Below are 24,875 nucleotides of genomic sequence, written 5' to 3' on the forward strand. Positions count from 1 at the left end.
AAACTAACCTTGCCTCCTTTTGAGCCTGCTGCCTCTTCTGACATCAAGTTTTTATCTTGGAAGACTGCTATCCTGTTAGCCCTAACCTCTGCCAGGAGAGTTTGAGTTACAAGCTCTTATGGCTGTGGAACCTTATAATCTGAAGTAGTTACTTCATTTGCTCTGCAACCTGTGGGTATCGGATCCGATCTCGGATCCGAGCTGGCAGCTTTCCAAGCTGCAAGATCCGAGCCCCTAGCTCCTCCCCACTACCCATAATCCCCTGCTATGTGCTACATTACCTCGGATCGTTTTTTGCCGTGGCTGAAGCAGCTACTTTTGAAGAGCTCCTTGGCTTTTGGTGAGATTGAACCTTTTTTCTTCTTTGTAAAAAAAAAAAAAAAAAAAAAAATCTTTCTTGTATGAGTGTTTAGTTTTCTTGGGTTAGTTAGCGAAAGTGTAGTTAGTTAGGTACCTTTGTTCCCCCTTTCTAACTAGTTTTGTTTCTGTTAGTTCCCGCCTTTCACCCTTCCCCCTCTTAGTGTTTGGGTGTGTTTGTTGGTGTGAGTGGTGTTATGGCTGAATGGCCTAAGGCGGTGTTCTCAAAGTGTACTGAGTGTGGCCATAGGCTTTCGCCGGCTGATGGCCACACTCAGTGCGTTTTATGCTTGGGGGCGGCCCATTTGTCATCGACCTGCACAATCTGCGCGGCCTTTAATCCTCTAGCTATTAGGGACAGGAAGAACAAGCTGATCCTGGCGGGCTTGTTGCCTCAGGAATCAGCTTATTCTTCCTCCCCCTCTCAGGCACAGGCTGTCTCCACAGCCCTTGTGCCTTCTGGGCCCCCGACTCAACCTGGGACTCAACCTCCCTCTTTGGGTTTGAGTTCGGGGGATTCAGGTACCTCCACTACAGTGGAAAAAAGGCATAAAGACAAGGGACATAAGTCCCACAAAAGGCAGGCTGAGACTCAACCCTCAGCCCCGCCGTCTAAGCTGACTAAGTCTCCCTCGAGGACCTACGGATCCTCCCCCTCTCGGCTCCGTTCACCTCGTTTTTCTCCGGAGCTAGAGGAGGAGGATCGGTCTCCCTCGAGGTCGTCGAGGCGACCCTCCCGGCCCGCCTCGACGACTTCTTCAAGATCAACAAGAAGCCTTACTGAAGCAGATATGGATCGGATGATGCGCCGATTCATCCAGACCCAAATGCAGATGGGGGTGCTCTTGCCTCCCCCCCCCTCTCTGGGGGGGAGTGCGGCCCCCATATTTGCTCCGATTACTCCTTCTCCGACCCGTTTTCGGGTCTTGGAGTTATCGGATCCGGGCCCTTTCGGAACCAGGGATTTGTCGGCGCCGATAGCTCTGATTGCTTCGACGCCGACTGTGCCTTCGAGTCTGTCGGATCTGAGCTCTCGGGGCCGAGGGCTGAGCATCGGATCTGGGGGAGCTGGTGTGTCTTCGGCTCCGTTGGGTTCGGAGCACACCTCTCTCTCGGCTGCATCGGCTCCGACCCCGATCCCTACCTCGGAGCTGAGGAGACTGCTCTCGGAGCCTGGCGAGAGTAGCTCTCCTTCGGCTTTTGAGGTTGTGGAGAGGGTACTGTCTAGGACCTCCAGGTCCCCGGTCCGGGAGTCGGATCCTCCCTTACCCCCGCTGCATGTGGGTCTATCCTCCATCATCCGACCATTGGGACAGCCTGCCCAAGCCCTCCAGTTGGTTCCCTTAGAGGAACAGGACCCTGTTGACGAGCCCTCTTCGGACAGTCTCACCGAGGAGGTCCCTCGAAAACTGTGCAAGAGGAGGCACCTGGACTCCCCCGAGTCCGTCACAACCGACACGGATTTAGATGAAGGGGAAGGTTCCCCAAGGTCACCCCCCCCCCCCCCGAGGCGGAGACATCATGGAAATGTTGCATACAGGTCCTGGAGTTCATAGGGGCCAAGTTAGATACCCGCATTTCTCGAGCAATGCTAACTGCGGACAGGATAAATAGCTTGTCGTGTCAGGTGCTAATTCTTCTTCAAAGCCCGGCCCCGAAGGCGGAATTAGTTCTGAGGGCACTAGGATCTATGGCAGCAGCGATCACTCTCACCCTTCACGCGCGTCTGCGAATGAGGATTCTGCAGTGGACACTTCAGGTTCAGTGGTCCCTGATACTCCATCCGTTGAGTACTCCAATTCCCCTAAGCAGAGTTTGCAGGCACTCCCTTCTTTGGTGGCTCCATGCCCCAGAACTAAAGGAAGGGAGGCCTTTTGTTGCCCCTCCCCCCCAAGCCACGCTGACCACGGACACTTCTCGCCTCGGGTGGGGGGGGGACATTGTTCGGGCAGAACCGTCCAAGGCACGTGGACTCCCCTGGAGACCGCTTTGCATATCAATGTCCTAGAGATGAGGGCGGTGCTTCTAGCGTTGCAAGCTCTCCACAACCGTCTACCTCTGGGGACTATTGCAATCCAGACAAACAACATGTCAGTGGTCTGGTACATAAACAAGCAAGGAGGAACCAGATCCTACCCACTTTGCCGGGAGGCTATAAGAGTGTGGGAATGGGCGATATCCACCAACCGCTTTCTGGTAACAACGCACATTCCGGGTCGGTCCAACATTTTGGCGGACAAACTGAGCAGAGTGATTCTCACTCCGTACGAGTGGTCTCTCAATCCATCAGTTGCGAAGCAGATCTTCCGCAAATGGGGTTGGCTTTGCTGCGATCTTTTTGCTTCTCCCTTAAACACAAAATGCAGAGAGTACTTGGCAATACTTCCCCCCGAAGGGGAGAATCCCAGAGACGCTCTAGTCCATGCTTGGCCGTCCGGTCTACTGTATGCCTATCCACCCCTTCCGCTCATGACCAAGTTCATACAGAAAGCCCGTCGGTTGGGGAGCAGAGTTATCCTCATGGCCCCATTCTGGTCTCGCCAGATCTGGTTCCCGTACCTGCGGTCTCGTATCTCCGCCATGGATACTGGATCCCATTCCAGACCTGATTTCACATCCGGCGGGATTACAAACCCCGAACATGGTGAACCTCAAGCTTGCGGCTTGGTTGCTCCAGTTCCACTGATGGCTAGGACTCCCGGTATCTCATCTCCTGTTAAGGCCATTCTAGTCGCAGCAATAAGCCGACTACTAGGAAGATTTACTACAGTAAATGGAAACGCTTCTCTGTCTGGGCCAAAGATAGAGGCCTGGATCCATTTACAGTTCCTATTCCTACTATACTAGACTTCCTGTCTCTGATATTCAGACAAGGAGCAAGTGCCTCAACAGTTAAGGTGCAATTGGCAGCCATCTCCCATTTCCATGTGGGAGACGGACTAGGATCTTTGGCTTCTACAAAATTATGTAAAACCTTCTTACGGGGCGTTTTCCTCTTGAAGCCTCTGGTGAAAGTGGTGGTGCCTCCATGGGATTTGGCCTTAGTCTTACAAGCCTTGACAGGCCCACCCTTTGAACCCGCGGCTTCGGTTCCATTAAAGTTCTTGTCCTGGAAAACAGCCTTTTTGGTTGCCATTACTTCAGCCAAAAGGGTGTCAGAACTTCAAGCCTTATGTATGAAGCATCCTTATCTCATTTTTCATAGGGATAGAGTGTTCCTCAGGACTAATCTGTCGTTCTTACCTAAGGTGGCTTCGGAGTCAAATATCAATCAGTCAATAAACTTACCCGTGTTCTTCCCAAACTTTCAGAATAAAGGAGAATACACATTGCATAAATTGGATGTGCACAGACAACTGCGTTTCTACCTGCACAGGACTAAGGATTTTCGCAAATCGGACCAGTTGTTCGTGTCTTTTGCTAAATCAGTCATGGGTAAGGCTATTTCCAAAGTGACTGTAGCAAATTGGATTTGTCAATGCATAGTCCACGGGTACTTATCTGCAGGCAAACCGGTTCCTACGGGAATTCGCGCTCACTCTACGAGGTCTGTGGCCGCCTCTGCAGCCTTCTGGTCTAGGATCCCCTTAGATGACATATGCTCTGCAGCTACCTGGTCCTCTTCACATACGTTTATTTCTCATTATAAAGTGGATATGGTATCGAGAGGTAGGGCTTCCTTTGGCTCTGCGGTGTTTCGGAATATCCTTCCATAGGCCGCCCAGGGTTTCTCCCTAGGTAGCTGGGGACTCTGTCCCACAGGTTGCAGAGCAAATGAAGTAACTACTTCAGATAAAGAAGTTATGTACTCACCATAACGTTCCATCTGAGTAGGTACTTCATTTGTCTGCAACTGACCCCCCCCTTGCCATCCCTCGAACCTTTCGGGATTTCTATCACCAAAAAGATCCTGTTCTGCCTTAGGACAGTTTATCTGGTGTTGCTTCCTCTATCGAAGGTAGGAGTTGTGTAAGAGGCAAAAATTCGATCTGAGGTAATGTAGCACATAGCAGGGGATTATGGGTAGGGGGAGGAGCTAGGAGCTCGGATCTTGTAGCTTGGAAAGCTGCAGGCTCGGATCCGAGATCGGATCCGATACCCACAGGTTGCAGACAAATGAAGTACCTACTCAGATGGAACGTTATGGTGAGTACATAACTTCTTTTTATTTTTCATCAAGACAGGGCATCTTTGAGGACTAATCCTACATTCATGCCTAAGGTGGTTTCCAAAGTGGCTTTAAATCAAACTATCCACTTGCCAACTTTTTTCCCCACTCCTCAAAATAAAGGGGAAAGGATCTTGCATTCCTTGGATGTACACAGACAACTAAGTTTTTACCTGAACAGATCCAAGGACATCAGAAAATCAGAACAATTGTTTGTTTCTTATGCTTCAAGTTCCCAAGGTAAAGACATTTCATAACAGACCATTTCTAAATGGATTGCTCATGGAATCAGATTTTGTTATTCTCACCATGGAAAGCAAATCCCAGGGAGTATACGGACTCATTCCACCAGAGCTGCTGCCACTTCTGCGGCCTTCCTTAGGGGAGTTCCTACCAAGGACATTTTGGAAGCTGCAACTTGGAGTTCAGTGCATACATTTTCTAAGCACTACAATCTACCTCTCTACTCTAAGTCTAGGGCAGGCTTTGCCTCTGCAGTCTTGCAGGGCCTTTTAGCCGCCTTCCTCTTTATGACCACCTCCCTTTCTTTCAGCTTTGGGATTCTACCCTACAGTCATGACTGCAACAGTGAAACACGATGAACATAGTACAGTTGTGTACACCTACCATAAATGTAGATGTTAGAGTGTCTTCACTGTTGCAGTCTGGGTTTCCCTCCCTCCTGTCCCCTCTTATTTTTACTTTTGTGTATTTCCTTTTTTTCACCATTCTTCTGAGGTGTATTTGCAAAGGTTATAGGACCTTTTTCATTTTGGGACTCCTGACATCTGGGGCAAGAAAAACTGGAGAAGATGGCGTCGGCTGTCAGCTTTGTACTCCTGGCGCTCTGACGTCAGGGAGCATGGTTGAACAGCCGATGCCGGACCCAGACTTTGGGATTCTGTCCGACCGAGGGCTGCCTGCCGGCAGGGGAGAACCCTACAGTCATGACTGCAACAGTGAAGACACTCGAACATCTACATTTATGGTAGGTGTACACATACCCACTTTTCTGGGCAAGAAAGTTCCAGGATTGCTTTGGCTTTATACCCAAATCATCTGGTCTTCCCAGTTTAATGGGAAGTCATTTACAGTATTCGTTAGGCACTGTTTAGCATAGCTCTAAAACAGTTCCTGCATCTGATGCTGTTGACACATCTTTGGTGTAAGATGGGTGTAGTCATGTTGGCCATATTTGGTTGGACAGTATCCTTAAAAAGCCATTCCCTATGAGTTAAGGTTGAGATACAGCCCACTGTTTGTTCTGGAAACTGGAGGTTACAGCTCTTTTTGATTACCTAACATACTGAACAAGAAAAAGGCAAATGTTTACCTTTTGCAGAGGAGCTGGCTTTGTTGAACTGCATCGGCTCATCGGAACTTGCTAGGCTATTGATCTGTTAAGGTCTTAAGAAACCTAGACTTGCATTCCCATGGTAGATGTTCTTCATTCCACATTGCTGCAGTCCTAACTATTGGGTAGTCCGCTGTCCAGTCGGCCCGAATACCAAAGTATATGGCTGACGTCGGTCAGGGCGCATTAGACTGACGGCAGGGTACTAATGCGCATGACCGACGTCATATCCTCAGTCTTTTTTGCCGCATGGTCCGATGCAGAAGCAATTTTGCGAGTGCAGGTTGGCGTTCTGAAAATTTCTGAAGTCAGAGTTTCAGACCGAATCAAAGTTGGCTAAATTGGGGATTATTTTGTTTTTCTTGCCTCAGTATTTAACCGGATGTCAGAAAAAGTAAATAACTGTATTTCTTGTGGGAAACAGATACCTCATAGGGATTACCATACTTTGTGTATACCTTGTTTAGGCGTTGTTGGATGCTTGTGCTAGATTTAACAAACGCACTATTAAGAGAAGGTTAGACTGTGCTAGGTTAGTGTTTGGGAAGCGTTGTAACTATAAAATGCCGTCGGATGCTCCGGCTTCGGCTAAAAAGGACAAAACAGCAAAGCCTAGAGGGAAGAACTGGCAGTCCCTGACGCCGGTTCTTTAGAGGCTCAGTGGAGCCGGAGGTTTTGCCAGGTGTTTCTTTGGAGTCTCAGGGAGAGACTTTACTGTTACAGGATGTTTCTTCTCAGGAAGTAGGCCAGGCTGAGGGGCTTCTCAGGTGGCTGTTCTTCCCTCACTTCCTAAGGTGGTTAGGCCCCTTCTGTTTCCAAGGCTTCCTAAGGGGCAGGCCAAGTTTTGCTTCAGTGGGGGTTTCTCCTAGTGCTTCAGGGTCTTTGCCTAAGAAACATATGCTTAAAATGGCAGAAGATTTGATTACTATGATAAGGGGTTCTATGCCCCTCCTGATAAGAGGCCTAGGGTGGAACCTGAGTTTGAGAGTTTTGAGCAATGCTCGAGGCTTCTGAGTCTTGCTGAAGACTTGCAGGAGTTCCCTGCTTATTCTGATTCTGATGTGGATGATTCTACTCCTTCAGCTTCTCCTCCTGAGGATTTTTCATTTTCAGAGACTTTGCATTCCATGAGGGAGCATTTTAAATGGGAAGGCCAAGATTTCTCTGATTCCAGGAAAAGGCTTAGGGAGTTTTGTTTTACCCCAGCATAGGCCTTTAGCTATACCTCCTGTTTTGAATGTGGTGGAAGATGTTTTGCAGAGGCTTCCTTGAATCCTGATTCTTTGCCTCCTGCCCCAGTTAAACCGGATAGGTATTATAGGGTGCCTGAAGCTCATAAGTATCTTTTAAGAGTCCTAGGGCAGACCCTGTCTCTCAGGGGCCTAAAGGTGTAAAGGCCTCAGTTGTTAAAAATCCTGTCCCTCCTGATAAAGAGGCAAGGGCTTTGGATAGATGGGGAAAGAAAGTGTATACTTCTTCCACTTTAGCCATGAGGGCGCTTGAATTGTCAGTTTCACATGTTAAAATATCAGAATTATCTTCTTTCTCAGTTGAAATCTAAGGTGGATGCTCTGGCGGAAGGTATTGACTGTAAAGAGTTGCAGGATTTAGTTCATGTGTCTGAACAGGTGGGTAAACATTCCTTGCAATGTGGTTTTGATGCTGTGCAGGCCTCCTCCAGGGTGGCTGCCACTGGTTCTGTTCTTCGCCTGGTTGAGAGATCAGAACTTAGCTGAGCATGTTAAGACAAGGATTTTGGATGCTCCTTTACAGTCTGATGTGTTGTTTGTGGAAGCAGTTTTAAAGAAGATGGAGGACAAGGCTAAGTCTATGCAAACTGTTAAGGATTTTTGCAGGTGCAGCCTCAGTTTAGTAGAAATTGGCCTGCTAAGGGATGGACTTATCCTGCTTATGATTCCCAGTCTAGCGGCAGAGCTCAAGGTGCTTTTAGGCCTAGGACAGGGAGTTCACCTGCTCAGACTTCTAGTGAGGGCAGGGGTCAGTCCTTTCGTAAGCAGACCCAATGACCTGCCTTTTCAGCTGCCAGTACCTTCCCGTCTGGCGGCACCTCTAGGAGGAAGGCTGTCTCTTTTCAAAGAAAATTGGGATTTAATTACCCAAGACAAATGGGTTCTGGATATCATTCACCACGGTTACAGGTTTTATTTCCATACCTTGCCTCCTTTCAAAGGCATGCCAGACATTCCTCCTCTACAAAGACAAGAGGCTCACAAGCAAATTTCTCAGTTGCTCCAAATAGGGGCCATTCAGCCGGTTCCTTAGGATTTTATTCTCGCCTGTTCCTAGTACCGAAGAAGGGGAACACGTGGAGACCAATTTTGGATTTATCTCTCCTCAACACTTATCTGGACATTCCCAAGTTCAAAATGTTGACGTTACAACAGCTTTTACCTCTGCTGGGCAAGGATCACTGGATGGTAACTTTAGATCTCAAGGAAGCTTACCTTCATGTGCCTATAAGACTAAGTTGCAGAAAGTATCTGCGAGCTGGAAATTCTCATTATCAGTTTTCTGCATTGCCCTTTGGCTTATCTACTAGAGTATTCACAAAGGTTCTGGCTCCAGTGATAGCTTACTTCAGGCTAAAAGGAATTCAAATCTATCCTTACTTGGACGATTGCCTGATTCTGGCTCAAGAAAAGGAAAACCTTCTACAGCATTTGGAATATGTCATAGCAGTGCTAAGATGCCTAGGGTATTCTGTGAGCGAAATAAAGTCCAGTCTAGTACCCTCTCAAGACATGTGCTTTCTGGGTGTGAGACTGAATACAGCAGCCCAGATGGCCTTTTTAACCCCGGACAAACAAAAGAATCTTTCCAGTTACTTCCATCAACTATCTCTTCAGTCCGGGCTGACTGCAAGGACAGTCCTTCAAGCCTTAGGGTTCATGGCATCTTGTATTCTGGTGCTTCCCAATGCCAAACTGCATATGAGGAAGCTACAATGGTATCTCAAAAATGTATGGACACAGCACTGCCAGGATTTGGACACTGTCATTCAAATAATACCTTGCATCGAACAGGAATTTTTGTGGTGGGCTCAGGAATGCCACCTAAACAAGGGACTCTCTGTGACCCGGCCAGAGTCAAATTCTAACGACAGATGCCTCAGACATTGCTTGGGGAGCTCATCTAGATGGAAAGTGGATACAAGACAAGTGGCCTGCCAGACTACAGCATCTACATATCAACATGAAGGAGATGTTAGCAGTCCAGTTTGCATTAATGGCTTTCAAGAAGTTACTTCTTCCAGGGCAGGTGTTGATTCTAACAGACAACACGACTGTCATGTGGTACATCAACAAACAAAACACATTCTTACCCATTGTGCAGGCAAGCAATGATTTTATGGGAGACTAAGCTTGCAACTAACTCTTCAGGCAAGGTTTCTGCCGGAGCACAGAACTCCTTAGCAGATGTGTTAAGCAGACAAATCATGGATCCCCACAGTGGAAACTGGATCTTCATGTATTTCAAAAGTTGACAGTGTCCTGGGGAACTCCAGACATAGATCTGTTCGCTTCTCCACTAAACCACCAGCTGCCAAAGTTTTGCACAAAGAGGTTTCATCACACAGCTTGGAAAGTGGATGCTCTTTCTTTCAGTTGGAAAAATCTTCATGTATCGTTTCCACCTCTACCTCTTCTTCCAAAGGTGCTTCTAAAGGTCAGACAAGACAAGCCAAGGATGATTTTAATAGTTCCAGATTGGCCTCGCAGCACTGGTACCCATTACTGAGGAGTCTGGTAAAGAAGCCCCCATGGCCTTTACCCTTGATTCCACATCTGTTGTCTCAGAAGGACGGTCGTCTACTCAATGTCAAGCTACACTCTCTTCATCTAACAGCCTGGCATATTCTGTTTAAAGACAGCAGGTCTCACCTTCCTCAACAAGCCTTAACTGTCATTCTGGAAGCCAGAAGACCTAGTACAAGGAAAGTACGCAGAAAATGGAAGAGATTTTTATTTTGGGCTGCAGCAAAGAATTTGGAGATTGAGCCTAATTTGAGTGTGGCTCTTCAATATCTTACTGAGTTATTGGACAAAGGTTTGTCTTTCTCTTCCATTAAGATTCATGCTGCAGCAATTTCAGCTCACTATGATTGTGAGCCACCATTGTTTTCACATTCTTTGTTCAAGCAATTTCTTAGAGGCGCAAAGAATATAAGACCCTACAATGAGCTCCTACCCCTGCTTGGGATCTCAATTTTGTGTTGGAGAAACTTACTCTACAACCTTTTGAGCCTGCAGCTACTGCTGAACTGAAATACTTGTCATGGAAGACTGCTTTTTGTTGGCCATTACTTCTGCAAGAAGGGTTTCTGAGTTACAGGCCCTTATGGCGGTTGAGCCTTTTTGATTTTTCATAAGGATAGGGTATCAAAATCCTTCCTTTATGCCTAAAGTGGTTTCTAGTGTGGCTTTAAACCAAACTATTCATTTGCCTACTTTTATGCAGATCCCCAAAACAAAGGGGAAAAGATTTTGCATACTTTAGATGTACATAGGCATTGGCGTTATATTTGAGCAGGACTAAGGATTTTAGGCAGTCTCAGCAGTTGTTTGTTTCTTTTGCTTTGAGTTCTCAGGCAAACTATTTCTAGGTGGATTGGGTTTTGCATTGCATTTTGTTATTCCCATCATGGCAAGGAGATTCCAGCTGGGATTAGGCCTCATTCCACTAGGGCTACTGCCACTTCAACAGCTTTTTAAGGGGTGGCAACTAAGGATATTTTGGAGGCAGCTACTTGGAGTTCAGTGCATACTTTCTCTAAGCATTACCGCCTTCCTCTCTACTCTAAGTCTAGGGCTGGTTTACAGCCATTTTGCAAGGCATGTTATCAGCTCCTGCTTCCTTATGATTTGCCAGCCTCCTTACCTCTGCTTTGGGATTCTACTAGTTAGGACTGCAGCAATGTGGAATGAAGAACATAGTACAGTTTTGTACCTACCATAAATGTAGATGTTCGAGATCCACATTGCTGCTCCCTCCTTCCCTCTGTGTTTAGGGGTGGTTGTGTAGGTGAGGTTATGTTCAGCTGCGTTTGTATATATTGTACATATTTACATATTTTTGGTGCTGGTATGTTTGGTGTTTTTGGATTTTGGGCCTTATCTTTTCAGGGTCTTCTGACATCTGGGGCAAGAAAAGACTGAGGATATGGCGTGTGCATTAGTACCCTGGCTGGCGTCGCAGTCTAATGGCGCATCCCTGACCAATATATACTTTGGTGACCCGGGGCCGACTGGACAGCGGACTACCCAATAGTTAGGACTGCAGCAATGTGGATCCTCGAACATCTACATTTATGGTAGGTACAAAACTGTACTTTTTTAGCCCTTTACATAACAAGTAACCCAGAGAGGGGTCAAATAAAGATATTTTGGTTCATTTACATGTTCCCCTATCCACGAAGGTCCGGGATGCTAAAACGGGGCTGAATTTGAGTTTACCCATCTGTTGGTCTAAATTACATTTAAGTAAAGTAAGAGAAGCACTTTGTTTTACGTGGAATGGAAAATTATTTTGTAGAAGCAGCATTCTGGGATGCATGCTGTCCCTCCAACATGTTTGTTTTATTTTGCAAAAGTGATTGATATCCTTTGAGTGGGTGTTTGGCACCACTGGGCTTATGAATGTGCAGTTGACCTGACATAATAGGGTCAATTGAAGCTCTGTATGTGAGGCAGGGGTCACCTCTTGGCTGTCTGTATGATACTGAGAAGAGGGACAAAGCTTTTAGATGGTTTGCACAGTTTCTTATGATTTAGGCTTCTGATTATTTTTCCCATTAGTGAGAAAGCTTTGTGTTCATTCTAGGAGAGGTAGTTTTACTGAAAGGAGCATTATAGGGTTTGCCTAATGTGTGCATCTCCATAAGTGGCGAAAAGGTAACACTGACTCTGGGTTGACCAGTTGATGATCACTTAACTTTCTGATGGCAGTCTTTATATCCAGCTCTGCTGCTTACAAAAAACTACAGGTAATGGGACATGTCTGCTAAGGGGTTAATCTACAGTCAAGTAGAATTTGTTAGAGGCAGATAAAAGGCTGGAGGTTGAGAGCTAAAGTGGCATAAGAGAAGAGGGTTGATGGGAGGGGAACATTAAGCTATGTAAAACATCTCAAATTTTGTGTGTGACCCTTGGTAAGGAGAAGCCATATGAGTTTTGTCACTAAATCAAAAAAAAGTTTTCACATGTTCTTTGTCCAAAGTAATAGTGCTGTTTTCATATATTATTTGTCCAAAGTAATAGTGCTGTTTTCACATGAGTATGTTGGTACAAGTAAATGCCCCTACTGCATGACCTCAGAGTTTTCTTTTCTTTTTAGAGGCTGCGTGAGATCACAGAGGGCAGTGAGTTTCTGAGAGTGCAGGTAGAAGGAGGAGGTTGCTCTGGGTTCCAGTATAAATTTATGCTGGACACCATTGTAAACGAGGATGACAGGTATGAAAAATTAAATTTGAGAGAAACCTTCAGTAACTGCTGCAATAGGCATAAAAATGCTTTTGTGTTGAAGAAAACCTGTTTGTCGTTAATCCTTAAACTGTTTCTCTGTTATATCTTATAAAAATATCCTTAATTGCAGGTAAAATTTTCTATCCTCTAGAAAGGTTTGCGTAATGTGGATTAGGGTGATGCACATCATATTGATTTCCTTCCATATAACTGTTGCAGTACCCTTACTAAAGGGATCCCCTGCCAAGGGTAACCCAATGTCCAGCCCGTATAAGAAAGCCTTTGGTTCTTTACGGATGTCTTACATCACTCGTTGCTCCCTGCTCACAGTGCAAGGCATAAAGGTGACGTATATGTACCTCAGGACTTTTCAGCTAGTCTGAAAGCCATCTTCAATCGTTTGTCTGAACAGTCCTTTGTTTTTGCTGCCTACCATGCAGTTTTCAGATGAGTGCCTTGTTGGGGTTTTCTTATTTTGTCTCTTTCTCTTAACTGCAAGGTTATGTCATCCAGTACAGGAAAATAGTGTGGGAGACAGATACTCCAAAAGGACCATCATGAGCAGTGTTTGTTTTGCTTGGGTGCGTCTTGTGACCGCATGTCATGCTCAATTTGTCAAGTGTTTGTCCCTAAGACTCTTCATGGTTGTTTAACCTTCTTGTCTGTCTACTTAAAAAAACAATGTCTTAAGTTGTTGGCTTAGGCTGCGATGGCAGAATCATCCCATCCAGAGGGTCAGCTAGCTGCCAAGAAGACCAAAAGAGCTCGGATTCAGCTGCTGTACTGCCTCCCCTAGACATCTCTCTTGAGGCTGGTGAAAGCCTGGAGGATAATTAATCTGTTTCATAAGATTCCTGTGCTGCAACCATTTTGTAGGTTGGCATGGATCTGGCTTCTCGCACATCCTTGGAGGCTGTTGAGATGTCTGTTACAGATGTTGAGGGAGAACCACGGCTGATTCATATCTTTGAGACTGAGGAGGTGTTCCACAGATTCTTGTTCAGGAGATTTCCCTGTGTTGATTGTCGGCAAGGGTCTGAACCTCCTAAGATCTTTATGGTGAAATCCCTTTGAAAAAGAAGCAGAAAACCATATTTCCCCTGCTCATAAGGATCCCCACTGTGAATTGCAGGATTTTACAAAGGGTTTGTTTAATGCACTCGTGACCTTGAAACACCAACAACTGCCCCCCCCCCCCCAACCAGGTCATCTACTCCTCTTAAGAGGCCTAAGGAGCAGGATTCTTCTGATGAGGAATTGGATTCTTGAGCTTTATTCATTTGATTCCTTCTCCATTGGACTATGGTTCTAAGGAGGAGGACTCCATTATTCCAGATTTTCCCTTTGAAGAGCTTTTCCTTTGGGGATACTATCTCTTGTTATGTAAATTTTTAAATGGGACTGTACTCTGGTTTCTAATGTCCAGAAGAGGTATTATGAAGTTCTCCAGATGGTGTCTCCTAAGGTCCCTGCTGTCCCTCTTGTCCTAGCTGCCCTGTTAGACACTTTTTCAGCAGCTTCTCAAGATTCTGATTCCCATCCTCCAGCCCCTAAAAAAAAAAAGATAGATTTTATAAGGTGCCTGTTGATTGTAAGTTTCTTTACAAATGTCTTTCTGCTGACCGATCTGTTTGTCTCTCTTGACAAACCTTCCAAACGGTTTCCTTCTGCCAAATTACTTCATTCTGTCAGACAGTAGTGCCATGGAACAGCTGGGCAAAATGGTGTGCACTGCTGCTGTAGTGGCCTTTAGAGCTGTTAACTGTCAGACCTATATGACCAGGTATGTCTTGACTCTTCTCTGAAAGGCCTAGCAGATTATTTCTGACCTTCCTGATTCTGAGGGGGAGGTTTTGGCCCATTCTTTTTGGGCTCATCTTCAAGTGGCCCGCCATTCTATTATATGTAGTTAATGATGCAGCTGATGCTGCTTCTAGGGCTGCTGCCTTTGGTTCTGTGTTAAGATGTTATTTTTAGTTTTGCCTCCAGCCTTAGCTTGATGATATCTAGGCTAAATTGAGGGGTGCTTCACTTGACAATAAAAATCTCTTTGGTTCTGCAGCTGCTGAGCTTTAAGTCCATACAGGAGAAGGATAAGGCCTTACAGGAATTAAAACACATTTTTTGTTTCCTCTGTTCCCAAATTTCAGAGGTGTTGTCCTTCCAAGCCTGCCTTTGTATGGAGACCATCTCGCCCTCCCTCAAAGGTAAAAAAGGTTTTAAAAGGGCTCCTCATGTTAAATCTACTCAGACTCTTACTTGACAGAAGCCTCCTTTTCCAGACAAGCCAGGTTCTGTCTTTACTACTTTATTCCATGCCTCCTAAGTCAGGTTCCTTTATTTCTTTGTCTTTCCCTGTCTCTTACCAGTTGGTCAAGGATCATTCAGGATTCTTGGGTTCTGTCCATCATTTGTCGGGGATACTTCATGTTGTGGAAATCCCTTCCTCCTTTTTTGGGTATTCCTCAAACTCCCCAGAAATGCTGCCTTTTTTTCCAGATGAATGTCAGAGCCTTTTGTCTCAAGGCACAATCCATGCAGTTTGTGCTCCTCAAAGGAGTTTACAGGAAAGAAGGCACCTGGAGGCCCATTATGGATCTTTCTCAGCTCAACGCCTTTCTGAAGGTCCCTTCCTTGAATGCTCTCTCTTCAGACCCTGTTTCCTCTTCTTCGACCTCAGGATTTCCTAGTCTCTCCGGATGTCCGGTATGCCTATCGTCACATCCCTGTTCCCCATTTCAGGAAAGTTTTATTTCCTTGCATTTTCAGTTCTCTGCTTTGACCTTTGGCGACTCTGCTGCCCGAAGGGTCTTCACTAAATGCCTCGCTCCTTTGATTGCCTTTTGCAGGATGAGGGGGATACAAATCCTTCCTTACCTGGACAACCTGCTCCTTCAGGCTTCCTCTTTAGAGACTCTGCTTCAGCGACTCCACTATGCTATTTGCTTCTTATAAAGCATAGGGATTAAATCTCCAGAAATCCTTCCTGACGCCTTCTCAGAATCCTGTTTTTCTCGGGTGTAGGCTCCAGACCATTCTTATGCTGGCCTCCCTGCCACCACCAAAGGCTCTGACTCTAATTGTCTTTTTTTCAATCTCTTCTTCCTCGGATTTTAGTTCGGGCCAGGGAGTTTCTAAGGGCTCTGGCTTGTTATGGCTTCCACCATTACTATGCATCCTTTAGCCAGACTTCATATCAGGAAGCTATAGTGGTTCCTAAAGTCAGTATGGCTTTAACAGTCTCATCTTTTAGACATTCTATTTCCTCTTCCTCCATGCCTCGAGCTAGAGCTTCATTGGTGGATTTATTTAACTCACTGTTAACCCAGGACTTGCTTTTCAACTCCCAGTCCCCTCTCGGGAACTTTTATCAGATGGCTCAGACAAAGGATGTGGGACTTGTTTTGGCCCTCTAAAGGTTCAGGGCCTTTGAGCCATTCGTCAGTGTGTGGATCATATCCACATCAAGGAGATGAGAGCTCTCTTTCTTGCTCTTCACACCGTCCATAGTCTGACTGTCCAGGGCCTCTTAAAATCATTACAGACAATAGCACGATGATGTGGTGCATCATCAGACCAAGGGAGAGGACTCAGGCTTACCTCCTGTGCAGACTAGCTCTTGACATTTGGAATCTGGATGTCCAATGTCTGATGACTGACTCTTCAAGCTTTTTATATTTCTTCAGAACAGAACATTGTTGCAGACTCTCTGAGCAGCTCCATAACACAGACTCAAGCAGATGTTTTGCAAAGATGTGTTTCTAGACATTGTCCTCCAGTTGTGTACTCTTTAGGTAGATCTTTTTGCCTCACTTCTGCACAGACCAAATTCCTCTGTTTTGCACCAGAGTCCCAAGTCCTCTAGCACAGAAGGTGGATGCGCTCTCTCTTTCTTGGAAGGGAATTTTCTCTGTCTCTCTCCCCCTTCCTCTCATACCAAGGGTTGTGCTCAAGGTAGAACAGAACTTGCCCCAAAATCTTGTTGGTGACTCTCTTCTGGCCCAGATAGCATTAGATGTTCTTCATGTTTCACTGTTGCAGTCATTACATTTGAGTAATCTGCTGGCAGATTGCCCTCAGTCGGCTTAATTAACAAAGTCTTGGGTCTTGCGTCGGTTACTATCCCTTCTACCATGACGTCAGGTCGTCATGGGTATAAAACATGCAGCCAACGCCATTACATCAGTCTTTCTTGCCGCACGGTGCCCGAAGCAGAAGCAGTTTACAAATGCCGGTTGGCCGACCCCAGAATTTTTTTTTCTTGCTCCTTACCGATGTCAGTAAAAGTTTAATAATTGCATTACTTGTAGGAAGCCCATACCTCATAAATATTTTCATTTCTACTGTATTCCTTGCCTAGGCCCTGATCATAATGTACCTTGCTGTTTGTTTTGTGCTAGATTTAATCAACGCACTATTAAATGTCTGTATATTTTTGCATGTTCTTCATGTTTCACTGTTGCAGTCCATTACATTTGGGTAATCTGCTGGCAGGTTGCTCTCAGTCGGCCTGAATAACAAAGTCTTGGGTCCTGTGTCGGTTGCGGTCTCTTCTTCCATGACGTCAGGTGTATAAAACATGCAGCCGATGCCATTTTAATCAGTCTTTCTTGCTGCCCAGTAGCAGAAACAGTTCGCAAGTGCCGGTCGGCTGACTCCTGAAATTTTCGTTTTCGAGTTTCAGAACCGAAGTCTTCAACCTAAAGCTAAGTTCCCCGTTGCTTCTTACCGATGTCAGTAAAAGTTAATAATTGTATTACTTGTGGGAAGCAAATACCTCAAGGATTTTCATTTGTACTGTATTCCTTGCCTTTCATCATCTTTCATGCGGACAGGGTGTCCCTCAGAACCAATCCATCCTTCATGCCCAAGGTGGTATCCAGTGTGGCTCTTAATCAGTCCATTTATTTGCCAACCTTCTTTCCCAATTCCACAGAATAAAGGGGAACGGATGCTGCATTCCTTAAATGTGCACAGATAACGTAGAGTCTACTTGGACAGGACTAAACCTCAAAGGAAATCTGAACAATTGCTGGTTGCATTTGCTGCAGGGGCAGAGGGGAAGGCTATTTCAAAGCAAACCATTTCTAAATGGATAAGCCATTGCATTCATTTCTGCTATAAACACCATGGAAAACCTATCCCCCAGGGGATCAGACCTCACTCCATCAGGGCTGCATCTACCTCTACAGCCTTTTCTCAGAGGCGTCCCTACCAGGGACATCCTAGAAGCTGCTACCTGGAGTTCTGTACATACTTTCACCAAGCATTATCATTTGCCAATTTTCTCTAAATCCAGAGCTGGCTTTTCCACTGCAGTCTTGCAGGGCCTTTATAGCTGGCCCTAATGCTATCTAAATTCCTCCTCCCAACCATAGCTTTGGGAATCTACCCAAATGTAATGACTGCAGCAGTGAAACACGAAGAACATGCCATTTTAAGCATTTGAGACTGAGGCAAGTAAGCAGGTGCCTGAGATTGGGTCAGTTCCTTGGGTGTGGTTCGTAGCCTGGGCCTAAGAAAAGTACAGTTGTGTACACTTACCATAATGTAGATGTTAGAGTGTATTCACTGTTGCAGTCCTGGTTACCCTCCCTCCAGCCTCCTAACTTTTGGCTATACCTCTACTTTCCTTTACTATGCTTAAAAGCATTTTGGTGTGTTTGCTTTTTTGTTGGAGGTATATCTTTGTACTTTAATTGCTTCCCATTAGGGGGGCACCAGACATATGGGGCAAGAAAAACTGTTGTAATGGCGTCGGCTGCATGTTTTGGAAGAAGGGACAGCAACCGACGCAGGACCCAAGACTTTGTTAATCAGGCCGACTGAGGGCTACCTGCAAGCAGATAACACAAATTTTAATGACTGCAACAGTGAATACACTTGAACATCTACATTTATGGTAAGTGTACACAACTGTACTTTTCTTAGGCCCAGGCTACGAACCACACCCAAGGAACCGATGACCCAGTCTCAGGCACCTGTTTCCTTGCCTCAGTCTCAAATGGTGGAAGACCTAATCATGCTGATAAGTGGAAGCCAAATTACCTCTTCAAAAAAGAAAAACAGATCTGCCCCCTGTAGTTTTGTCTGACCAGGAGTCTGATGACGCTGATGCATGTGATTATGAAGACACGCAACCCTTATCTGCTTATGACGATTCTGATGCAGACAAATCCATTCCTTCAGTCTCTCCCCCAGAGGATTTATCCTTTGGGAAAACCCTGCACACCTTAAGGGAACATTTCCAATGGGAAAGTCAGGACTATCCTCAGTCAAAAAAAGAGACTCTAGGGAATTCTTAGATCTTCCACAGCAAGACCCCTGGCCACCCCCCCCCCCAGTCCTGGATGTTGTGGAGGATGTTTTCCTGGAATCTAGCTTGACTCCTGACACCCTCCCTTCTGCACCTAGAAAACCAGACTGGTATTAGTGTCCCTGACTCACAGAAATTTATTTTTAAAAATCCTGCTGCTGACCCTGAGGTAATTTATCAAGGGCTTAAAGGAATTAAAGCATCCTCTACTAAGAATCCCACACCCTCAGATAGAGATTTCTGAGCACTAGACAGATGGGGTAAAAAAGTATACACCTCAGCTACTCTTGCTATCAGAGCATTACATTGTCAGTTCCATATGCTGAAATTTCAGCAACATACCCTGGAACTCCTCAAACAAAAAATGTCTTCTTTTCCTGCTTGTGCTGAATCTAAAGAGTTACAAGAGTTGATGCATTCTGTAAGTCAAGTAAGTAAATGCACCTTGCACTGTGGTTTTGATGCCCTAGAAGCTTCTTGCAGGGCAGCAGTCACCGGTTCTGTCCTCAGAAGGCATGGATGGCTTAAGGAACAGCCCTTGCCAGACCATGTTAAATTAAAATTGTTGGATGCCCCCTTGCACAAAGACAACTTATTTGGCACAAAGGCAGAAGAGGTCTTAAAAAGGATGGAAGAAAAAGCAAAATCTTTGCAGACCGTTAAGGATTTCTTACAGGTACAGCAGGCATTGTCCCCCCAAGCACTGGTCCTTTCCTGCTCCCACCAGGTCAGTTCAGCCCAAACCCCGGGGAACCAGATCCCACAGACAGCAGCCACAGGGAATGCAGAGATCTTAAGCAGTGGACTACCTCCACTTCAAAACCAGGGAGCTCTAAGCCACCCCCTTTTGGTAAGAACTCACAATGACTCTCCTCTGCCACCCCCTCCCTCTGCACACCTACACTTACCCCTAGGAGGAAAACTCTCCTTTCATGCAAACACCTGGTCCACAATTGCTATCGACCACTGGGTTCTCAACATAGTGTCCCAGGGATGCAGAGTTTCTTTCCACACCCTTCCAACCCCAAAAGGGTTCCCAGATTTACCTCAAAACCAATGGGCAGAGGTGAAAATAAAGTCCTTTCCCTGCTCTCCATGAGGGCAGTTAGAGCACATCCCTGCAGAACAGAAAGGCCAAGGTTTCTACTCAAGACTTTTTCTGGTACCCAGGAAAAAGGGCACCTGGCACCCTATTCTCAATCTAGCCATTCTAAACACCTTCCGGGTGATCCCAAAATTCGAAATGCTAACCCTCCAGCAGCTGCTGCCCATGCTTTCCAAGGATGCTTGGCTGGCCACCCTTTACCTAAAGGAGGCCTACCTCCACATTCTTATCAGGGAATCTTGCAGGAAATATCTCCGTTTCAGGGCAGGATCTCAGCACTTTCAGTTCTCTGCACTTTCCTTTGGCTTATCTACTGCTCCCAGAGTTTTCACAAAATGTCTGGCTCTGGCCATTGCCTTTTGCAAACAAAGGAATATCCAGATTTACCCATACTTATATAACTGCCTAGTTGAGGCAGACAGCCAGGAAAAGATGCTCCAGCACCTGGCCTTTGTAAAGTCCTTACTAGCATCCCTAGGGTACACAGTCAATGAAAAGAAGTCCAAGCAGGTACCCACCCAAAGGATTATATTCCTGGTAGCAAGCCTAGACACAGCATCCCAGATGGCATTCCTTGCACCAGAAAAGCAAACCTTCCTGACAGCCTACTTCTCTGTTAGCCACCAGGCCACCAACTATCTGCAAGGAAAATCCTGCAAGCTCTGGGGTTCATGGCATCTTGCATTCTACTCCTTCCTTATGCCAGACTGCATATGAGGAAACTTCAGTGGTACCTAAAAAGCCTTTGGTGTCAACACTCTTAAGACCTGGAGACTCTTATACCTTGCCGCAGAAAAGATTTTCTTTGGTGGGGAACAGCATGCTCCCTTAACAAAGGACTTCCTTTCTCACTACCCCACGCTGCCCAGACCCTCACCACAGATGCATCAGATTATGCCTGGGGTGCACACCTGGACAGCAGGTGCATACAGGGCCAATGGAGCCCACAACAAATCCATCTGCACATCAGCCAAACAGAGATGATAGTTGTACAGCACGCCTTGATAGCTTTCAAGCCCCTTCTCTCCCCAGGGGCTCTCCTGATCAAACCAGACAACACAACTGTGTTGTGGTATATCAACAAGCAGGGAGGAACTCAAGTCCTACCCTATATGCAGGCTGGCCATGACCGTTTGGCACACAGCCTCTGCCATGCAGCTCCACCTGTTAGCGCAATTCCTACCGGGTTCTCTCAACTCTCTGGCAGACCACTTGAGCAGAAATCTTCTGGACCCACATGAGTGGCAGCTCAACAGAAGAATCTTCGCCCTAATAACTCAAAAATGGGGCACCCCGAAGGTCGACCTCTTTGCCACTGACACCAACCATCAGCTCAGCAAGTTCTGCACCAAGAAGCATCACTGCAAGACTTGGAAAGTGGATGCCCTGTCTTTGCTGTGGGTCAATCCATCAGTCCATGCCTTTATCCCTCCCCTGGGTCAGTCTATCGGTCCATGCCTTTCCTCCACTACCTTTCATCCCCAATGTACTGCTCAAAATAAAGGAGGAAAAACCAAGAACAATTCTTATAGCTCCAGACTGGCCTCGCCAGCACTGGTACCCCTTGCTGCGCAGCCTGTCCCCTCTGCCACCTTGGAATCTCCCTCAGATCCCAAACCTCCTGACCCAGAGTGAAGGGGATTTCATGCATCCCAAATTGCAGACACTCAATTTGGCAGCTTGGCTTATTCCCTAACCCCCTATCAATCTGCCAACCTCAGCAAACTGGTGCTTGATGTCATACGTGAGGCCAGACTTCTAGCACTAGGAAGTCTTATGCAGATAAATGGAAAATGTTCTGCACCTGGATTCAGGCTAAGGGAGCCAATATGACATAGCCCTCCCTCCCTCTCATCCTGGATTACTTAGCTAACCTGCTACACAGTGGACTCTCCTTTTCCTCTATTAAAATTCATGCCTCTGCTATATCTGCTCGTTTTCCCACTGTGCAGCCCCTTTTCTTACACCCTCTGATCAAACAGTTTCTAAGAGGGGCTAGCAACTTGAGGCCACCCAGAAGAGCACGAATCCCAGCTTGGGACCTTAACTTGGTCACCCTGCCCCCCCTTCGAACCAGCTTCTTCAGCAGAGCTAAAATTTCTCTCCTAGAAGACCACTTTCCTTCTGGCCATCACTTCAGCCAGAAGGGTCTCTGAGCTGCAAGCACTCATGGCTGTCGAACCCTTCATCATCTTCCATGCTGACAGGGTATCCCTCAGGATTAACCCAATGCCCAAGGTGGTGTCCAGTGTGGCTCTCAACCAAGCCATTCATTTGCCCACCTTTTTCCATAACCCACAGAACAAGGGGGAAAGGATCCTACACTTTCTCGATGTGCACAGACAGCTCAGATTTTATCTAGACAGGACTTCAGAAAGTCTGATCAATTGCTGGTTAGCTTTGCTGCAGGGGCAGAGGACAAAGCCCTCTCCAAACAAACCATCTCCAAATGGATAACACACTGCATCCATTTCTGCTACGTACACCATGGAAAGCCTCCCCCCAAGGGGGTCAGGACTCACTCCACCAGAGCAGCCTCCAACTCTGCAGCTTTCCTCAGAGGAGTCCCACCAGGGACATCCTGGAAGCTGCCACCTGGCCATCTGTTCACACCACCACCAAGCATTACCAGCTGCCTATCTTCTCCAAATCCAGGGCAGGGTTTGCCTCTGCAGTCTTGCAGGGCATGCTAGCCAGCCCCTAGTTCCTTGACTGCCTCCACCCTTTTCCTCAGCTTTGGGAAACAACCTAAATGTGATGACTGCAATAGTGAAACACGAATAACATAGTACAGTTGTGTATGCTTACCATAAATGTAGATGTTCGAGTGTATTCACTGTTGCAGTCCTGGTTACCCTCCCTCCATCCCTCTCTTCTCTCTTCTCTTTCCTTACAAGGGACATATTGGTATTTACTTTCTACTGGTGAGGTTCTTCCACCACAACCCGTCTCCCACTTGACGGCTCCTGACAGGGCAAGAAAAACTGATGTAATGGCGTTTTCTGCCTTACTTTATACTCCTCACGACCTGACGTCAATCCTGAAGCGACAGCAACTGACGCATAAATACTAAGACTCTGGTATTCGGGCCGGCTGAGGGCTACCCTGGCAGGGCTAACCCAAATGTAATGACTGCAACAGTGAATGCACTCGGACATCTACATTTATGGTAAGTGTACACAACTGTACTTTTTAAAGGTAACCTTGACTGTCCAGGCACTTGCAAATGTACAAGGTACTGCCAACTGGCCTTTTGCAATGAGCAGCTCTATGCAGGTGAGCCTAATTTACAGAAGAAGAAATGAAAGTGAAGTCGAACTCCTAAGCCCTCTGGCCAATACAACTAGTACCATTTGAGCTCCTCTGAAGTGCTTCCCAGCTCGGATAGACCAGACAAACATCTTCTGCCACAAAATGGATGACCTTTGTCCTCTTACTGTAAAAGCACATAAAAAAGGACCCTTGTGTGCAAGCAACAACAAATTTATTATGAAAATATCAAGAAAATGCTATCATCTCTGTCAGGGCCATGGCCATTTCACAGGCATTCTTCAAAAATGCATCTTTAGATGATTATGCAGTATTTGTGAACCCTTTAACAAGATACTTAGCTGGACATGCTGTCTAGATCCTTGTTTCCTTTGGTGGCACAATTATTTGAGGCAGTCATTCATGAAGACCCACTCAAGAGCTTTAGCTTAGTACTCTATCCAACTGGCAGTAAGAACAGAGCTCCAGTCCCAGGTACACAAGTTGTGTTTACTGTAATTATAGATGTCTTCCTTATTCCTGTTGCGGTATTCTGTACTTTTGTGATATCCTAATGAGGATATCCGAACGTCCGCCAGCTTACCAAAGCCATTACACTTTTTGGGCATTGTACTTAGATGTGTGTCCTACATGTATAGCATAAGGTACACGTGTGACTTATGAGCACCTGATCATCAGATTTACTTTGTCACCTGGCTGAGTGCTATGTTTGAATTCGGTCTGCAAGTCACTCACTGAGTTGGGTCCACTACTGAAGGACTGTTCCCAGGTTTCTGATGTTCAAAAAAAGTACTATGAACTCTTAGTTCTGGAGTCCCTGCAGTGCCGGATTCCATTTTGGATTCTTTCGCTGCAGCTTCTTAGGCCTCCCATTTACAACCTCCTGCCCCTGAGAAAACAGGCAGGTTCTATAATGTTCCTGAAGCTCATCAATGTTTATGTAAATGCCCACACTTACTCTAATCCTGCTGTTATTCTGTAGCCGCTGGTAAATCATCTAAATTGCTGCCTTCTCTAAGCTTATACCTTATGATAAAGACAGCCATGCCATGGACAGGTGTGGTAAGAAAAGTACATACTTCTCTGCTACCTTAGACTTCAGGGCTATTAATTAGCAGTCCTAAATGACCAGGTATGGTCCTGGCTGTTTTTTCCCAACCCGGGGGCATTCTGGCTGATTTGCCTGATTCAGAGGTTGGGACTCTTACTATTTCTTTTGTGCTCTGCTTCTCAAGTTGCTTGTCATTCTGATAAATGCAGTTAAGATGCTGCTTGATCCCTCCTCTAGGGCAGATACCTCCAGATCTGTTATGAGGAGATATTCCTGGTTATGCCTCCAGGCTCTGCCTGAAGACATAAAAGGCACATTTTTGGATTCTTCATTAGGCGCCAAAGAGGTTCTGGATGTCTAAACAGCCTTACAGGGGCAAAAGGGCTTCTAGGAGAGTTTTTCCAAGATAAGCCTTCTCAGAGTTCTAAGGGTCAAAAGCCTTATTTTCCTGACAAATCTGCTTCTATTTGACATTCAGCTGCTCTTACCCCTTGGTCAGATTCCTCTGTCCTTCAGGTTGACATTCTTTTCCTGTTTGGCAACAGATAACCACGGACATTTAGGTACTTTATCCAACATGGTTATTTTATGGTCAGAAGTACCTTTCTCCTTTCTCAGGCCTTCCTTATCCTCCTTTTCAACTCCCACATTTTTCTTTAGATCTTCAGGATCTGGTGGCACAGGGAACCATCCAGCCTGTTCCCTTGGCTCAACAGGGAACAGATTTTTATTCTAGGATGTTTCTCGTTCCCATGAAGGAGTGGTCTTGGAA

General features: G+C 46.1%; 1 protein-coding gene across 1 annotated transcript in view; it reads left to right on the forward strand.

Annotated features, from left to right (window-relative positions):
* ISCA2 (iron-sulfur cluster assembly 2) overlaps nt 1-24,875 on the forward strand; it is a 148,360-nt gene that overhangs the window by 114,055 nt on the left and 9,430 nt on the right. The window contains exon 3 of the mRNA XM_044074625.1: nt 12,234-12,349. Coding sequence (XP_043930560.1) covers nt 12,234-12,349 — 116 coding nt within the window. The remainder of the gene's footprint in view (nt 1-12,233; nt 12,350-24,875) is intronic.

The sequence above is a fragment of the Protopterus annectens genome, chromosome 6.part0 (assembly GCF_019279795.1).
Source record: "Protopterus annectens isolate FY-2018-M chromosome 6.part0, PAN1.0, whole genome shotgun sequence".
Taxonomy (NCBI): Eukaryota; Metazoa; Chordata; order Ceratodontiformes; family Protopteridae; genus Protopterus; species Protopterus annectens.